Raw genomic sequence first — 19,574 nt, 5'->3', positions numbered from 1 at the left:
TCTCCAAATGATGATACACTCCTTCCTACAATCTTGCATTTGTGGATATAAAATGTTGCTCATAAAATGTTAATTGTATAAATTTGTTTTTGATCAAATAACACATTTTCTAAAATAGAGTCCATTGATAATGATATATGCAATAATACACATACAATTTGCCAAAGGTTTTGAACATCATGTGCCAAAAAATGCCGATAGTCATTTTATGGGCTGTTATTTATTTATTTCTGTATTTATTTTTATTTTAAAACGCTTCTTCAATTACCGTAAACAAAATTGCACCCTGTTCCGGATATGACGTTATAACCAAGCGCATTTTTATTGGAGACTTACAGAAAGTGACGATATTCCTGGTAGGTGGCGGTAAATGCACCTTTAGTTGGATGCCAGCCGCCAATAAAAAATAAAAGAAGAAGAAGAAGTGACGATATTCCTGTTTAGATGAGCCAATGAACCGCAGGAGAGGTACGCGCATGTAAGTGCAAAAGCTGACTTTATCGTTTTAAAAGTAATTTTTGTTCAAAATAAATTTAGGGCCAAGGTTCCAATGAGTAACTAAATTACTATGAACTTAAAAATATGTCCGCGTCTTTCTTTATGAGGGTTATTTTCAAGCTGAGGTCGTTAGCAAGCTAACTACTGCAGGAGTTAGCTTGTTAGTGTTACTCAGGTAACGGCCTACTCACGTATTTTACAAGAATTGGGCTCAAATAAAAGTGGCTGGATTTAGAATGTTGGATGACAAGTGAACAGTTCCTGATAGTTTTCCCCTCCTGCTAAAAAGTAAAGTTTCAGTAACATAGAGCAAAGATCTTCTGCTCCCCCTCATGTTTCTATGTGCTGTCAGTCAGCTGATGGAAATAAATGGTACATAATTGTAAATCTACTGCTCTGTTCTGCTGTGATCAGATTTTACAAATGAGAAAGACGTAGGATTCTGTGTCTTTGATAAAGTTTGAATTAAATTATAGCTATTGCTTGGGAACTGAAAAAATAGCCACCCATCATTTTATTCAGGATACACATTTTTTAAAAGCTAAAATTGTACAAATTCAAGTAGAATGTCTTTCAAAAGGCAGACTACACCTGAGCAAAAACCTTAACTAATCAATAAACAAATATTAGCTTATTATCCTTATGTTACTAACTAAATAGCTCATGACAAAAATTTACATTTAGCTAATTAAGCGCTTGAAAGTTGCTGTTGTATTTTAACTAATGGCTAGTCCACTTCTTTTTCTTTAGTCTATAACATGTTATTTGAACAACAAAGTGAATATTGTTTTGTTTGTGTTTTAAATAAGGGCAATTACTTAAATCATTTATTAAACTTTTTCTTAAACAGCACTCAGTTGCAGAGCAGTAGGGCACCATCAGGTGGATGGAGGAGTCCGAGGAACAAACAACAATGTCAAAATCAAAGCAAAAACCAAAAGAATGAGGTGGAAGCAGAAGACCAGGAAAAAGAAATAAAAGAAATGGCTCCCAGAGCGTCCTGTCAAACCATGTGTCCTGCTCAAGAGCTATGGAACCGTGAGTCTCAAAACCGGCTCCACTGTTTCGAAGTGGTCCCTGGTACTGAGAGCTTTCGAAAGCCGAAGGGAGATCCTCTGCGTGCTGTCAAGGAGTATTCCAGACCAGCAGCAGGAAAAGATGTCACAAAGCCCTCTTACCTGCGACCGCCTGATGTGTTGCTAAAGACTGCCTGCTATCTTATTGATGAGATTGCAGGGTCAACTAGTCTGCACCCATGGACTGAGGCAAGTAGATTTACCACATTACTTATTTATTTATTTTAAGAAAACTTGTTTTACTGTCCTAAAGGTGTTGAGTTATTTCTATTAAGATCTGACTATTGTTTGTTGCCATAATTTAGTTACACCTATAATAATAATGACATGTAAAAACATGTTGCTGTACTATAAATTAAACCTCAAGATTTGGGTGCAGCTTACATTGCAAAAGTATGGATTCTCCTTTATTTTATTTTTTTTATTTGTGTCACATTGTAACCACAGCTTTTCATGTGTTTTATTGGAATTTCATCTAAATAACCAGCAAATAAGCATCACACATTTCTGAAGTAGAAGATTATACATAATTTGAAACATTTCTAACAAAAACAAAATCAGAAAGGTTAGATGTGCATTTATGTTTGTCCCCTTTTACTTTATTACACCTAAGTATAATCAAGTGCAACCAAATGCCATCACAGAATTAATCAATATACATGAACTGTGTTTAATTTAATCTTAGAATAGGTGCAGCTTTTCTTGGTTGGCCTCTGAGGTTTGTTGGAGAACATGGGTAAACACAAAGTATCATTGAGACCAGGAAACACATCAGACAGATCAGAGAAAAAGACAGCTAACATTCCACATAACTCAAAGTGTGCCATTTCACAGTGACTTGTGCATCCTGCTGTGATGATGGGCAGGATTAAACCTGTCAACTGGGCTTAGACAACTGAGTTAGTCTATAACATAAAATCATGGAGGCTTGTGTTTGTAGGCTTGTAACAAAATGTAAAAACATGAGTATTTTGGCAAGACACTGACTGCAGAATCTATGACATTGTGATTCACTACCAAGAACATTGTCAGATGAAAGTTGTACACGAGCATTTTTGGAATTGAGCTTCTTGTTCTCTTTTAGGTGTACAGTTTTGTGTTTGATCGACTACGTAGTGTGAAACAGGACATGATCATCCAAAGGTTGTCTGGAAAGGACTGTGTGGCCATTTTAGAGCTAACAGTGCGTTTCCACATCTACGCTTCTTATCGTCTTTGTGGTGAGCCGCTGCGGATTTACGATCCACGCATCAATGATACACACCTACAAGAATATCTGAATTGGCTGTTTGACTGCTACAAAACTGGAACTGGACCATATCCAAACCAGGAGGAGTTTCAGACTCTTGGTCTCCTCTACAACCTGGGTCAGTTAATGTCTTGAAAATTTCCTATGTTTATGTATGTTGTATTTAAGATCTATTTAACCAGGAGGTCACTTGAAATAAACATCAGTTTTTAAGAGAATTGGGAAAGTATGGAAGTAAAACTATTTAAAGATGTTGGTTGAATCGCAGCCATTTTGACACAATATGTATATCAATATGTGTATTTACAGATTAGCTGTTTTGGATGCATTTTATGATTTGAAATTAAATGACTCCACCTGTCAATCAATCCAGTGGGTTTGTCAATGCCTGACCAATCAGCAGTCGAAATTTGACTTGTAAGTGCCCCTTTGCTGGAGGAAGTGAAGCTCTGATAAAGTGTTAGGGCTCATCATTATGAAAGCGATGCGGTCAAAGAGATTTGGTAAAAAATAATCAGAAAAAGTGGTTAAAAATAGTCAGTGGGGAACATGCACTTAAGACATGTGTTACTCAGAACATTTAGAGGGAGAAAAAAGGTTTATTATATTTCCAAAAATAAAACAGAGTCTGGAAAAACGTAAACAATGTGATTGATGTCATAACTACAATATGTTCATATGAAAGTTTTTTTTATCTGCATTACATCGTATGCTTAATGGTTAAATCAAATATTAATGTGTCAAGCTGAGACCAAAGCAATGAAAGGGTACCATGGGTATAGTTTCTTTGTAAAGCGATAACATATCAGGCAGGTGGTGCAAATATTCACACTCAGCCTGACATACATGATCAAAACATAGTTCAGATATATGCTACTAAGGAATTATTCACTCGCTTTTTGCAAGTGCAAAATGCACCCAACCCACTATGCTGAGAAGGATGTATATAGGACAATGACAGGAAACATGACTGGTCAAATATTTGGTTGATCAAAACTTTAGATTGACTATATAATTCAATAATTATTGAAATGCTTAAATTCAAGAAGACTAAAGTGCTGAAAATTAGTTTTAAGATGTACACATGTATACAATCAACTGATTGCATCTGTAATTTTTCATCTTATCACTATTTTTAGCATCATTTAAATGTTTTACTTTTAACTAATTTATGCTGAATAAATATCAAATACTTGTGTGTGGAATAAGTTTTGGAAATATCTATTTGTGGTCTCATATTTTTACGTCAACTGGTGGTTCGCCAAGAATAAACTCTCCTAAACTGATTCAATTCATACTTTCTTTGTAGGTTCAAGTCCCGCCACTCAGGATGTTTTGGAGCTCCCTGAGCGCCTGCGCCAAACCCCTTCTCTTAAACTCGCTCTAGCAATCAATCAAGCATTTCTGGAGGGAAACCATGTACATTTACTCCGACTAGTGCAGAAGCTGGACTTTTTGCAGACCTGTGCACTGCACCGCCACCTGGTGACGTGTCGCAGACACTTATTGCTTATATACAGCCACGGATACCACAGCCGCAACTGCCGCTTTCCTCTTGACAGACTCGCTCAACTCCTCTCCTTGGAACCATCCCTTACAGCCGAACTTTGTCAGGTGTACGGCATCGAAGTAAATCAGCACAACCAGGTGTTATTTTCCAAAAGTGCTTTTACTGAACCTGAACAAGGGGAACTAAATTGTAAACTGTATCATAGCATAGTATCTGAGAAACAAAGAGGCCTCACTGTGAAGAGCATCATTCGCGGATGTACTTGATACAGATATTTGTTTCTTAATCGGTGCTTGTCATGCCTTATTCCTGTAACAGAGCTCTTTAGATTTCCAATAAAAATTTACAGCAGAGTTTAATCTGCATTAAACAAGTTTTCTTCTAGATTGCTGATTTTTTTTTTTTTTTTTTAACTGAACATCATTAATTTTGTATGTTTCTTAATGTCCTGCTGTGCAATAAGTCAGTGGTCTTACCTCAGGCCTCTGAATCACCTCGGAATGTGAACTCCTTTCATACTGGTAATGTTTGTTATTTTGACAGCTTTCTTCATTTAATATAATGTAATGAGAAATAAAAGGTCACCATGTTTAATTCCAAAGGCTAACAGTTGAATTTTATGTGCTGTTTTTGATATTTCTTAAAACAGTTAGGAGATTTTTCTTTGCACCAGGCTTCATTCATTTGCACTGATCCAACTGCTTATTGTGAAACCATTTCAATAAATATTTTTGTTACCAAACAGAGCTTTGACTTGTCTGCCTGATTTGCCTGAGTTAAATTTGCATGTACATCCTGTCACCACTTGGTGGCAGCCTTCATCAAAACAAACCTTACATACAAACTTGTAATCATGGTGTCATTTGACTTCAAGATCTGCTGGTTCTTGCGCTTTGTCTGCTACCCAAATCCCTCAAACACTTGATTTAAAGTTTGAGCTGCTACAAGCCCTCCTAATTTGTTTGTAGTTGTGTATGTTTGATCAGTAAATTAGATGGTTTGCAGTTTGCATCTCCAATTTTTATTTCTTTAATAAATCTGCATGGGTCTGTGTATCTTGAGTTTTTCTTTTGATAGCTGGCAAAGGAAACTGTAGGATAAGTTCATAACAATTGTGATGTCAATGGTGTCAAAAATACCTGAAAGAATTCAACTTCCCAATTGTCAAATAAAATCTAATTGGTACTCATCAGCATCCATCCTGCCTTTTCCTGTACCCCCCTAATTTGCACATGCATGGGTTCTCTTTGGGTACTCTGGATTCCTCCCACAGTCCAAAAACATGATTGCTACATTGACTGGTTTCACTAAATTGTCAAATATGTGTATGTGTCTGTATGGTTTGTCCTGTATCTTTGTGTTGCCTTATGATGGACTGATGACCTGCAAAGGGTGCATCACGACTCTCTCCCAGAGATAGCGGAAAATGGATACCAGCCTTGCCGTGACCCGAAAAGGACAAGCAACAACAGATGACTTGAAGGATGAATGGATATTTTGGTAACCTCTTAATATGAAAATTAATTATTCAAATCACACTAAAATGTACATCAAATATGTGTTTATTGAACATTTGCAAAGACTGAGAGAGCAATCCTATCATGAACAAATTTGCATCTGATCATTAAGGATTCAATTTTGTTTTATGTTGATCACAAGTAGTGCTGAACCTGCAGTAAAAACAACTTCAGAGTACCGATAGTCTCCCTGTGGGCTCATGGTGCCGCTGCAGGCAGCAAGGGGTTGCTTCTTGGTTGTAGAATTGTTTGGCCCAGGAATATTGTTGTGCTCTCTTCAGCTTTACAGCTTAAATGTTATATCACCTAACAGTTTCTACTAAACAGCATTGGTGTTTTAGACCGTATACCACAACCAGTTCAAATGTAAACAGTTCCAGCCTCTTTTCTTGTGTGGTGGGGACAGGGGGATCTTTTTGAATATTCAAAAATACTCAGGTTCTTTTACTAAGAAAATTTCACATTTATTTATAATGATCTTATTTATTTCTATTAAGTGATTAATTACCTATACTTAATAGTAGTTAGACAATATATAAACAAGAATGTATTTTCTAGCTCCTGAGTGTTACTCCCTTTAGCTGAAATAAGATCAGAGATGGTTCTTTTGTAGCCATAGTCAACCAGCCTTTAACATCAGTCTGAGGAAAGCTTGCTCCTCCCTTCACTTTCAGAAATTCACGCTGGGTCTGATGGTGAGCTGGTTAGAAACTGCTGCAGCACAAAAACCTCAGCCCTGGCACTTCTGTCTGATTCTGTTTCATGAGACTTGACTTTACCTAACTTTTATTGGTATTAATTTTTCTATGTTTAACTTTTCTATGGTCATTTTATTGTTTCTTGAGTTTAATTTTTGATTCATTATTATGTACTTAGCTTTGTCATCTTATTTTTATGCTTTCTTATGTCTTACTTGTCATTAATGTTCAGCACTTTGTCATTTTTTTTAGAAAGAGACAAAAGTTGCTCTTCGCAAGTCTTTTATGAAAGTTAAAGTTGGATTCTATACGGATTTAGTTTAATTTCAACAATAACTAACATCAGATGTAGATGTAGTATTCTTGTAGCCTTCTTTTAGCATCTTGCAGTCTGTATTGTGGGTTAGCTTAATTGGATGGTCAGACAGAAGCATATTAGTCTGACTTTTATGTGTTTCTTTTTTTAGATTATTTTCTTTCAGTGGAATGGTTGATTTTAAATTCTTTTAGACTCTTACTTATCTAAGGTTTAAACAGGGTAAACCTCCTCCCAAAAAATGTTGTGTTGATGGCTTCCTCATGTGGGCCAGATGTCTCACAAAAAGCTTTAAAATGTGTTTTAATTGATTGACGCGGTGTAGGGCTTTTTACAGGTAAATGTGCGCACAAGAAACAGCGCCTCTTGCTGGAGCCACTATATAACATGCAACAGAAATGAACGCAGCCTGTGTCCAAAATAAATGTAAGATGAGACTGTTGCAAACTTTTTATTTATTTGTTTTTGATAGTTTGTACTTTTAATACACACTCCGGAGTTTTTTGTAGCAAATAGATATCATATCATTGTTGCTTGTAGTGAAATGAACGCATTGTGCGAGTATCTTATTGCCTGGGCGCTTCGTTCCTTGCTCTGGTCAGAGTCATGCTGTCTTGGCAGAGAGGAGTGAGCAGAGGACGCAGAAATCTGAATGAAGCGGTGCCTGCTGCTGATCGCTTCTAGACAAACCGATCTGAAATCACAAGGAACAACATGAGCAGCGAGAGTTTGCTTAAAAGGTCATACAACCTGATTTCTTTTCCCTGAGACATTTCCGAGCGGACAGAAGTGGGAGGACACTAACAAATGTTAATGCTGAAATATGAGAGAACGGAACCGGGGCGGGTGAAGGCACATGGGAGAGGACTGGTGGTGTAGCTGCTGTAAGAGGAAGATCCCTCCAAAAACAAAAAAAAATGCTTGGATCTAGATTTGTTTAAGAGAGATGATCACAACAATTCTGCACACCTATCATTCAAATCAACCAGAATGGATCGGTAGACGGAGAGGAATCTTTTAAGAGTTCTCGTGTTTATCGGATATAAAGCAGCCAACTTCATCCAGGATAGAGAGCCGATATATGGAAGTTTTGGCAGCTTGCTGAAGCCAAAAAAAAAGTGAAGAAGAAAAAATGCTGCGGATGTTTTGGAGAGCTTGGAGTCTTTCGTGGACCTTGTTTATCTGCAGCGTGTGCAGAAGCTGTGCGCAGGAACGACAGTAAGTAGCCCGTATTGTTTGGAGTGTCTTTGAGATGAGCGCAGAGCTGTGTTCTCGTAAATATTCCGAAACCAGGCAATTAATATAAATCGGTGAGACTATTTTAAAAATTGCTACATAAAAACTTGTCTTGGACTTTTTAATGGCACTGTCTTCTTAGCGCTTATGTTTTTTCACAGTGTTCATTCACTATTTGGTGGTATTGCCCTGAGGTCAGAATGATAGTTTGAGATCCTACACCGCTGATGTTGTTGTGATGGAACGTGACTCAAAGTATGTGCTGTGAGAATGACAAATATAAATAGATTCCTGAGCTTGTCAGTGCCTTCTTAGACTCTGGCACAGTGATGCGCTCAGACAGCTGCTCTAGTGGACTAAAGAGGACTTTGAGTGTTATTAATAAGGAGTTGTAAAGAGTTATGACAGGTCAAACGCAGCTTTGATTGTTTGGTATGAAGCTCTGAAGAAAGCTTGCAGATTCAGCACCTTAAAACATGCCACCTTGTGACCACCTTTCTGAGACCTCGCCTAAAATACTCACTCTTGCTTGGTAAGCAATAACTAACCACTCAAAAGGAGAACAGCTGGGCAAAAAGAACTTGATAACAGCAGCCATGTGATTGAAATAAGTACCGCCTGATCCAGGCTCATCATAGGGCGAGTTAAACTTTCCTTAGATCAAACACATACAGTCAATTTCCCCATATTATCCCCCTTCTCCTGAGGTCTTATTTTGCAGGGATTTTCTCATGACTCTTGCACTGGAACTTTGGTTGCCTCTGGCCCTAATTCTGCAGTGCTGTAATGCCAACCACCTGATCTTACTCTCATGCATGCAATTGGGTTTGTGCTCAAGGTTTTACTCAGCTCTGATTTGTGAGATCTTCAGAGAAGGTTTTCAGTTACAAAAGGATGAAATCAGTGTGGAACATTTTCAAACACACATTGTTTTACCAGAGTATGCCAGATTCTTCAATAAATTGTGTGTTGTGCACGTGAGGGGTATTGCATTATGACCTCTGATAGAGTAGTCTAATTTGCTGTCAAAACAGTCCTGATGAGGCATGAACTCTACTAGACCCCTGAATTTGTGCTGTGGATTGACATTTCTGCCTTCTGGCTAGGTGGGTTATCCCTACTGCAAGATGCCACCGTCATCACAGAATACCATTTACATGGTTGTAAAAAGCTGGACTTACGTAGGTGGTATGTGTCAAAATAACATCCACATGGATGGTGAGACAAAAGGTTTCCTTGGATACCCAAAGTATTACACTGCCTTTACTGGCTTGTCTTATTCCCACATCCTGATGCCATATGTTCTCATAGAAAGGTACAATTACCCAGCTTTTCATGTGATGTAAAATAAAACATGACTCATCAGACCAGTCCACCTTCTTCCATTGCTTTGTGATCACGTAACCTGCCAGTTATTGATTCTTTTGGACTCGGGTCACCAAGGACACCATGACTATTTTGCAGGTATGCAGCCTCATAGCCAAAAAACTACAACTCATTTCAGATCCCAAACTTCTAGAACTTGCATAAATTTATGTTTTTTTAATTTCAAAAAAAATTTAAGCAACAATAGATTGTCTGATGCTAGTGTTTTGATAAACAGAAACCATTTAGAATGTATGCCATTGACTTGGCATACATTCTTGGCATACATACATTCTACATACCATGTATTTTTAGTACAGTTCTTTGAGTTAACTTTTGTTGAGAACCGTGCTGTGAATAAATCAAATTGAACAGATTGAGACCACAGGAGCAAAGCTTCGCTCCCAACATTACTGAGCTTTGACTCACATGACTGTTATTAGTTTAGCACTGGTTCTTCCTTGAGATATGTGTGATAGATCCTGACCACTGCATACCAAGCATACACACCATTTTCCCTGTTTTATTGAAATTCTTGCCTTCTGTGACAGTGGCTGAGACACATAGGTTTCTACATTGTTTGGTCATTACCACTTTATTCATTTGCTTAGCTGACCCATCAGTTACTAGCATCAGGTTGTCAAAAAAGCAGAATTTTAGCTAGCTTTGAGGGGAAAACCTGCAGCATCTAGCCTATTTTCAGTGGTGTTAACCCTTTTGCTAGACCATAAATTCTGCAACACCATGCGCTGCTGTAATGTGTGCCTTACGTTACCTTACGTTACTTTAGGATGCAGTTTATCTTGTGGTGATTTGTTTCAAACCTATTTCTTCACCTGTCCTCAAATTTTCTCCAGTTCTTTTTTTCAATAAAGTGGGAACACACTGCAGTCCAAATAAATATGCCCCAAGCTTTCTGTTGACAGTGTTCTGGAAAAACCCTTGTTCAAGCAAAAAAAAGTAATTATTTCACCCATTATATTTTTATAAAGACTTGTGATATTTGTAAGAGCCAAACTGATGTTGCAAAGTGCCTATTTAAGTTAAATTTCTTGTGAAGTTACCTGTAATGCATCATAGCTAAGCGGGTTGGTTATTTGAATGAGAGGCTTAATTCTAGACTTGAGAGACTTATGAGTCAGTGTTGAGCTGTGCGGGATCTTTGTATTTCTGACATCTGTCTCATCTGTTCAAATTATGACTCCCTTTTCCTCTTTTGTCTATTGATTTTATTGTCCTCTAATTTGTACCTATGTTTTCTTCTCTCTTTCCTTCAAATCTCATGGTTTTCTGTCAGAGGATACCTGGTTGCTGCCCCCTCACTGTTTCGAGCCGGTGTAGAGGAGAGTGTGAGCGTCACTATCTTCAATGCAAAAGCAGAAACACGCGTCCAGGTGCAGCTGTCTGTGAAAGGACAAGCAGTCGCCCACAGTCACAGCACAGTTTATGGTGAGGACAACATTTCTAATAGTTAAGGGGAAATCTGCAGGTAGGAGGAGTATTTGTGTGTTCCTGAACGACACACAATGATTGCATCGATTTAGTCTATCCGACCAGTCTTTCAGTGTACACAGAGCGTGATTTGTTTGACAGCACTGCTAATCGATGGTGCTACTCACTCTGTTCTGCTCAGAATGGCATGGAGATGGGTTGCAGCTGGATCTCCTGCTAAAATAAGCAAAACTCCTCCTCAAAGCAAACTCAACTATATGCTTGTAGCTCTCATACCTTGACAATAACTTACTGAAATGTGTGGGCAACACAATTTCCAAAAGCATGTCACATAGTGTTCTCTCTTCTTCTGCTACTTTTACAGATAAAGGCACCATCAAATTGAAGGTGAGTACCACAATGTGTGCAGCAGCTGAACTCTTGTCCTCAGGCAGTATGCAAATCAACACGTGCATTATTTGTAGTTCAACATCTGTGCCTACTCATTCATTGAGAATAAGGTAACAACCCCTATGTAATATACAACAGCTGTTGACGTGCATGTATTGCGCTGCCACTCCCAAAGGCAGGAATCGATCAATCTAAGTTGCACGATTTTATTCCCATCCCCATCTCACTGTGACTTCTACTAAGATGCTCATTCATGTCATGTCTAACTTTGATCTTTAAACATACCTCAGTGCTCCAATGTTTCCTTTGACGCATATATATATATATATATATATATATATATATATATATATATATTACATACCAGATTCCACTACAACACACTTGAATCAAGGTTCCAGGGTCATCTTGTAACCAGGTTGCTATGTATTGCAAATTTTTTGCCCAGGTCCCTCTTGAAAATGAGATCTAGATCTCAACGGGGTTTACCTGATTAAATAAAGGAACTATTTAACTTTTTCTCTATTTTTTAAGTTAGCCTTGATCCATCTGAATGTTTGCCTTCCCACCACCAGGTTCCTTCTGGGCTGAGAGGGCAGGCTCTTTTGAAGGTCTGGGGAAACCGTCAGCTCACAGAGAGAGGCTACATTTTCCACAACTACACCACCATCACCGTGGAGAGCAAGGGCTCAGCCGTCTTCATCCAAACTGACAAACCCATCTACAAACCCAAGCATAAAGGTTCCCTTATAGGGCCGCTGGTAGTTAATTAGTTAAATCGCTCAGAAATGTGGAGGATAAAGGTACCTTTGAAGCGTGTTGCAAAATTATTCATGCCTTTAACTTCTTCACATTTTGTCATGTTACAACCACAAGCTTGTATTTTATTTGAATTGTATATGATAGATTATGGTTTTCCACAAAACTCAAAAAACTCTAATGGACATTTGAATTCAGTCCCCTTTATTCCATCCATTCATCCATCCATCCATCCATTCATTCATTCATTCATTCATTCATTCATTTCTTACAACCTTATCCCATTGGGGTCAGGAATCCCATTGCTAGTGCCTATCTCCAGCTTTCAACAGGCGAGAGGTGGGGTACACCCTGGACAGGTCCCCCTTTACTCTGATACTCTAAATTAAATCCAACAGCACCAACTGCTTCCAGAGTTGCCTAATTAGTAAATGAACTTTGTCTTTGATCAGTTCAGTCTTAATACAAATACAGCTATTCTGTGAAGGTCTCAGTGGTTTGAAACAGACATTTTATTTTTCACTTTCTTTTAGCTTGATGATTGTAGAAAATCTTGTGTTTGTTTGTCACATATGTTCACAATAAAATTTATTGAAGTTTGGGGGTGTAACATGATAAAATGAGAAAAGTTAAAGGCTTAGGAATACTGTTGTTTGGCACTGTAGATTGTAGATATTAGCAAATAAAGAAATCCAGAGATTCTTTAATTAAGTAGTCGTGGTCAATATCACTGTAAAACATTTCTAATAAAATAGTTTAGCATTTAATACGTGGTTAATCTGTGAAATCTTACATATTCATATGATATTTTCTAATTTTTAAAAATGACTGTTTTGTTTGTTGTTTTCAGTGCTTATTAAAGTCTACACAGTGGCACCTGATATGAGGCCCATAAATGAAAAGGTAATTATATAATTAAGCTTAATAAGAGATCAATATTGCTGACTCTAATGGATTCATTTTCATTTATAGTATCCTTTGTTGCTGAATTGAAATTCAGAATATTCATATTGTAATTTTAGATGTTTTATTTTATATGAAAAAAAAAATGTTTGTCTTCCAGTTTGACATTTTTCACCTTGAGAGTTAAGATGAGAAACATAGTTTGCCCTGTGTGCAGTGAAGTGAACAGTCACCTATTTATAGAGGCAAAGTTAGAGTCATTTCATGTGGAATGTTTGCAGTGGCTTCAAATATACTGTGTTACTATGCTGACATGCAGTTTATTTATGTTTGCAGCTATAAAAGTACTGCTGGACTCACTTCCACGGATAAATGAATGTCAACATATGATAAAAACCTAAGATGAAGTATATTTTCTTGTAATGGCTGTAGGTAGTTTTACCATTATAAGTTGTGTAAGCTTTTTTTCTTCATTTCTTGCAGATGGAAGCATATATTTTGGTGAGTGAACAACCGGACCACCCAGAGTTGGCAGAGCTGTGTCTAGGAAGGAGACAGTGGCAATTTTCAGTTTCCAACATGATTTAAGATTAAAGAGCAGAAGTCAAGGCAGCTCACCTAGATAACAGGGTGCTCTTTGAAACAAGGCAAATATAAACAACATAAAAGGAAACTTTTTGTCCTCTTTTTTTCTTCTTTTCTATTCTATTCTCTCTTTTTTACTCTTCTCAAAAGTTAGCAACATGCACACGGAGCCTTTTTAAGTGAAGTATTTATTCTGAAAAAGGTTTAGAAGAGTTTTTGGTAGTAGGCAGACTCCATCTAGAATTTTAGTTTCTCCCAGCCCTGATCTTGATTAAATTGGTTTAAATAGGATTCTATGTGACAATACCACTGCACAACAGACTGCAGATGCACAAGTATCTTAATGAACTCTTTCAGGATCCAAGAGGATCTCGGATGATCCAGTGGAAGAGCCTAAAATCTGTCTGCTGTGGTAAGCCACAATTCCTGCACAATATCACAATCATCACTTTGTAGGACTATCATTCGTTATATGAGCTATGTGAAGAGTTTTAGCTTATAAACAGTTGGAAATCAATGCAACATTATAATCATCAGTATACAATGTGGGATTATTACATCTATAGATGATTAGGAGTAGCCAGACCTGTAATAGTTTGTTTTTTTCTCCCACCTTTATCATAGGGATTGTGAACATGAGTTTCCCTTTGTCTGACCAGCCTGTGTTTGGAGAGTGGTTCATCTTTGTGGAAGTGCAGGGTCAAACCTACAACAAGTCATTTGAAGTGCAGAAATATGGTGAGAACACCCATACATCCATCCATACATGCAAGCTTCACTTTCTGCTTTACAGAATTTTATTGTTATAGCCCAGCGCTTTTTAAGTTACGTAATATCTTCCAAGCAGACACTATTACGAGGACAATATAAAGATGTATTTTACAGTGTTCTATGAGGCAAATGATATAAAACGACAAAAGGGAGCCTGTTTTGTTTCCTATCTCATAGTGATACCCAAATTTGAGCTGGTTATAGTTCCACCTCCTTACATCCGTGATCTCAGTTCGTGCGAGCAAGCCAGTGTCACAGCCAGGTAGGTGACTTTACATTTAACTTTATTACACAGTTCCTTGTCCAAGTATTCATAACTTTTACAAGACCTCCCCAATTGGACTATGGAGTTAGTACATCATTGCTTGATTTGTTGTGTGGACATGTGATAGAATTTGAAAAAGCTCAAGGGGTTTGAATACTTTACAAGACATTGCTCAACGCTTGTTATATGTATAATATGTTGTACATATATATGTAGTAGTGTTGTATATTCATATCCATTTTGTCTTACAATTCCTTACAAAAATATGCATTACAGTTTTAACTTTTTGAGATGATTTTCACCTTATGACTACACACTTGAACATATTTTAGTTGTATTTTCTTAAGAGTAACACAAGGAGTGGATAGTTAAGAATTGTAAGAAAAATTATGAATAGTTTCCCAAATTTATATATATAAAAATCTGAAAAGTGTAGCAAGTATTTGTATTTTTTCCTACCTACTGTAGCTAATATATTTTCAAATCAACTTTTGCCACAATTATAACTGCAGGTCTTTTGTTTTGCCGTAGTTCCTTAACACATGGCCTTGGTTTGATTTATACTGAGGATACTCAAATACAAATATTGAATATATTTTTGTTTTTGTGTCAAAGGTTCCTTGATTGTAGTCTGTCAAGCAACACCCCATTGTAGAGTTATATTCAAAATAAGTCAAGCATCTCAGGTGTTAAAAAAATACAAACATGCTAAAATAACATAAAAAGTTGATTTCAGTTTAGGAAAAAAGAATCAACACTTTTCCCAGCGCAGTTTAGTAACAAAAATACCAAGATCTTAGTCATCAAAATGTAATGAAAAGTTATTTTATGTTCCATGGAACTCTAAGTAAGCACTCTGTTGCTTTTTTCAAATCATATAAGTAACAAGAATGCAGATTGATGAGATAATCTATTGCATTTAGTCTTTTGTTCTTCTCTCTGAATTTTGAGAAAATTCCTCTTAAAAATTCTTACGTTTGCTCTAAAAATGCTGTTTCAAGTTGGTAACTTTTATCGTGACAAACGTCTCCTGCCAGGTCAAGTTAAGTACATCAGTCTTGTGCTGATAGGAGAATAAATTCAAATTGTTCTGCCATTGTGTTTTTGAGTTGTGGAATTACACTGTCTATTTACACTGCCCAAATATATAACCGCCACGGACCGCCTGTAAAGGACCACCGATCTAAACCATTGTAGCACAAGCTGCATGTTTATTGCTGCTTTTTTGCACTTTACAATAATTTTATTATTTGCTAATATTTGTTATTTGTGTTAACTTATCGCATACAATCCCAATAAAATATATTGGAGTTTAAAATTTTACATTGCAAAATGAGAAAAAAGTTTATGGGGTATGAATAATTTTCCAAGCTGTTATACAGTCACATTCAATACATTAGAATATGCTTTCTGAGGAGGACTGTTTGTCAACTTAAAAGTATTTTATTGGTTTGATGTAATATTCTAATCTTAAACATCATGTTTTCATTCACGGTGGGAAAACTACCATAAATGACAGAAGTAAAGGCTTCAAAACATCCTTCTGTTTGTATTTAATGTATAGTATATTTCTCTTAGTGATTGAGTTACTAAAATAAATAAACTTTTTAGGATGTATTGCTTTGACTGTGTCTTACTAATAACATGTTCTATGTTAAGCTCTGATGTGTCACTTTCACACAGGTACACCTTTGGAAAACCAGTAACAGGAAAGTTGACAGTGAATATGACTGTAAATGGAGTTGGATATTACCGCCATGAGATGGGTCAACCTGTAATTAAAACGATGGAGGTCAGTTCTGTAATTATTTGAGGTCTTAAACAATTGAGGTCTCTTTCATAAGTGTACTTATGTGGTACTTTTCTTCATTTTTTTCAGATTAAAGGCTCAGCAAATTTCAGTTTGTGTGTGAAAGACATGATGCCGCTGGATGTGGCTGATCACTTCAGGGGGACAGTTAGCATTTGGGCATCAGTGACCAGCATCGATGGAAGCAGGCAAACCACATTTGATGATTCAACAGCAGTTCATAAACAACTCATTGACATCAAGTACTCCAAGGAAACACGCAAACAGTTTAAGCCAGGTCTACCTTACAAAGGGAAGGTGAGATCCTACAGAGGAACTTATTGACACTGTAGATGAAATTACATTATTGATGGACTCTGTTGGCTTTTTTCTCATTCTTGTTCCCTCTGTATCTATAGATTGAGGTTACCTATCCTGATGGGAGCCCAGCTGATGGCGTAAGGGTGCGTGTTAAGGCAGAGCTTACACCAAAGGACAACATTTACACCAGCGAACTAATCTCCAAGGATGGTGAAGCCACCTTTGAAATTCCCTCTATTCCGATAGCTGCACAATATGTCTGGCTTGAGGTCAGTAGCTTCCTATAAATACAAAGACTAATGGGAAAAAATGTAAATACATTTTCTCAAATTTTAGATTTTGTTCATTTTATTTCAAACAGACTAAAGTGACATCCATTGATGGCAAGACAGTGGGAGACCAGTACTTACCTAATTACCTGTCCATTAGCAGTTGGTATTCTCCAAGTAGGTGTCACATCCAGATCCAGAGTCCCAGCGCTCCCCTTAAAGTACGGTTTGCTTTATTTGTCCTTTTGGAAGTTTGTGCTAAGTTCAGATTTACTTGGGTTTGGACCAATAAAAAAATGTGTCCAAAAAGTATAAGGATAAGTCATGTAGTGGTTAACTCAACTTTGAATGTTTCTGTGATTGTAGGTTGGCCAAGAGGCTGAAGTGGCTCTAAAATCTACCTGTCCTTGTAACTTCACGCTGCACTACGAGGTGGCGTCCAGGGGAAACATCGTCCTGTCAGGCAAAGAGCCAGCGAACACGACAGCCTCACACAGAGGAAAAAGGGCAACCGTGACCTTTGATAAGAACATTCACACCACCCCGCTCCCTTCCTCTGCCTCTGGTAGATTTTTTTCTTGTGTTCTCAATTTTTGTTTGTCCAATTTATTTAATGAACAGAAATCAGATGAAAGAATAATGCATAAGACTGTATCATCCCATAAGCTCACTTTTCTCTCACTCTGTCAGGTGTTGCAGGATCTTTGTCTCAGGCTGAGATGGACTCTTGTGTGTCTTATCTTCGTTTTCCTGTTAGTCACATCATGGCGCCCTTCAGCCGTCTGCTGGTGTACTACGTCAGAGAAAATGGCGAGGGTGTAACAGACAGTCTGCAAATTTCTGTTCAGCCTGAACTTGAGAACAAGGTCTGTTGACATAATTGTTTATATTCTAGTATTATCATTTATTCAGTTAAAGTATTTTCGGGAAGTATTTTTGCAGTGGGTTTATGGAGAGCATACATACTGTACTCTCTCAATTCTTGGTTTTTACAACTTAGGACATAATGACCTTGGTTTGCTACAGATCAGGTTCTGAAATCACAGTGTATCCATTAAATTCCACAACAGCAATAACTTGAAGAAGCTCTTTTTGGCAACCCGTTATTAGTCTCTTGTATGGTTATAGAGAAAAGTTATCCCTTTCTTCTTTATATAGCATTTCTTAATTTGCTGAATGAACAAAGTTTTAGCTGTCAGATAGAGTTGGTTTTTCTTGAATATTTTGATGTGCAGGGTGCCAATGTAAATTCAGAACAAGCCCTTATCATCACCCATTCTACTGCTGTGCTTGACAATGAGCATGAAAGGTTTGTGTTTGGTTCTCTCTGAGCAACTTACTGTAAATTATTTATTAACATCTCTACATTTTGCATTTAAGGAAAGGACTCTTTTTCAGAAGTACCATGGTTCATTTATATAAAACTTTGCCACTCTAACTCTTGCTGGTTTGGCTTTTTTAGGGACAAGGGAGCTTCTCTCAGCACCTTCCAAAATAAGTCTCTCTTCTTGAGTCTATGTCTAATTGTGTTGAAATGAATGTAAACATTTTCCCAGGTAACTTAGGCCTGTAAAACCAGGAATGTGCATCTTACTTTTTTTGCAGCTTTTCTGAGCATTGCACAGTTTTACCTTGGGCCAAATTTGTTTGGATGGCTACATTTTACAAGCTTGACAACTGTCTTAAATATTGTTCTCTTGGGTATAATCTTTTATACTGTAGAATGGGGGCATTCAAACTGTGGAAATGGCATCTTCACACACTGATAGGCAGCAACAGTTGTCTCTTTAAAATCATTGCTCAAGTCTTTTTGCCTTGGCTGGGTTGTTTTTTTGTAGAGATAGTCACACTGATAATAAGTTTGACTAACTTAAATCCCACAGAACCAGAAAGAATTTATGAAGTAAAAAGTAGTAGTAGCAGTAGTAGTTTCTTATCCGTAAACCTTTAGTTGTTTCATTATGTTATTGGATTTTAAAATAATTTTGACACAGTGTAAAGACTTTATCATGTTCTTAAAGAGTATTTCCTTTGTTTTGACACACAACAGTCTCACGATCAGTGTGTTATGAGTTTCTGCTGAAGAAAAGGTTTTGGGATGCAGAATAATTAGTTTAATCTTTAATAAGTATTTATTAAAAGCTGTAAAGGGTGGACTTACTGTATACATTTTGGAACAGAGCCAAAGTATCCATGCATGAGCCATTACACCACAGTGTAATGTCAGTAAACAAACAGCTGTGTTGGCCTAACAGCACTCTCCAATTCCTTACTGAATTAGGTGGAGTTAACTCCCTGAAGTATTTACAGCTCTCTGGTATGCCCTTACAACACTATGCGTGTGCGTGCATGGGGCTATGTGTGTGGGTGGGTGGATTGTGTGTGTATATTTTTGTGTCTCTGCGTGTGCATGAGTATGCTGGAGGAGGGGTTGAATGGGTATGATGATAAAGCAACCGTGCAGGCCACAGGCAGATAAGTACAGTCGTAATATGAGAGGATGACAGGTTGCCGATGGTGAAAGGAGGGCAGCAGCGAAGAGATTAACGAGGCTAATTTGTGACTGTGTGGGTGGGAAAATAGTGTTGAAGTGTGAAAGTTTATG

The 19,574-nt window shown here is 37.3% G+C and overlaps 2 protein-coding genes across 3 annotated transcripts in view; both read left to right on the top strand.

Moving 5' to 3' along the window:
- The first annotated feature begins 376 nt into the window (after positions 1–376).
- sac3d1 (SAC3 domain containing 1) lies at positions 377–5,079 on the top strand. Of its 2 annotated transcripts, none has more exons than XM_032573239.1 (4): positions 377–478; positions 1,349–1,763; positions 2,659–2,941; positions 4,133–5,079. In XM_032573239.1, the coding sequence occupies exons 1-4, from the start codon at positions 453–455 to the stop codon at positions 4,597–4,599; spliced, it is 1,191 nt and encodes a 396-aa protein (XP_032429130.1). In that variant the 5' UTR covers positions 377–452; the 3' UTR covers positions 4,600–5,079. The 2 variants fall into 2 exon arrangements, with proteins under 2 accessions (XP_032429130.1, XP_032429131.1); XM_032573240.1 differs by having other exon boundaries at positions 449–468.
- Positions 5,080–7,315: 2,236 nt separating this feature from the next.
- cpamd8 (C3 and PZP like alpha-2-macroglobulin domain containing 8) overlaps positions 7,316–19,574 on the top strand; it is a 43,623-nt gene continuing 31,364 nt past the window's right edge. The window contains exons 1-15 of the mRNA XM_032572802.1: positions 7,316–8,082; positions 10,763–10,914; positions 11,282–11,304; positions 11,883–12,048; positions 12,917–12,969; positions 13,453–13,470; positions 13,912–13,966; positions 14,179–14,292; positions 14,503–14,587; positions 16,274–16,382; positions 16,470–16,697; positions 16,799–16,969; positions 17,062–17,190; positions 17,336–17,534; positions 17,660–17,835. Of these exons, the coding sequence (XP_032428693.1) occupies positions 7,997–8,082; positions 10,763–10,914; positions 11,282–11,304; positions 11,883–12,048; positions 12,917–12,969; positions 13,453–13,470; positions 13,912–13,966; positions 14,179–14,292; positions 14,503–14,587; positions 16,274–16,382; positions 16,470–16,697; positions 16,799–16,969; positions 17,062–17,190; positions 17,336–17,534; positions 17,660–17,835 (1,764 nt within the window). The 5' untranslated portion in view covers positions 7,316–7,996. The remainder of the gene's footprint in view (positions 8,083–10,762; positions 10,915–11,281; positions 11,305–11,882; positions 12,049–12,916; positions 12,970–13,452; positions 13,471–13,911; positions 13,967–14,178; positions 14,293–14,502; positions 14,588–16,273; positions 16,383–16,469; positions 16,698–16,798; positions 16,970–17,061; positions 17,191–17,335; positions 17,535–17,659; positions 17,836–19,574) is intronic.

Source organism: Xiphophorus hellerii, chromosome 9, assembly GCF_003331165.1.
Source record: "Xiphophorus hellerii strain 12219 chromosome 9, Xiphophorus_hellerii-4.1, whole genome shotgun sequence".
In the NCBI taxonomy this organism is placed as follows: Eukaryota; Metazoa; Chordata; class Actinopteri; order Cyprinodontiformes; family Poeciliidae; genus Xiphophorus; species Xiphophorus hellerii.
This window is presented reverse-complemented; position numbering and strand designations above follow the sequence as displayed.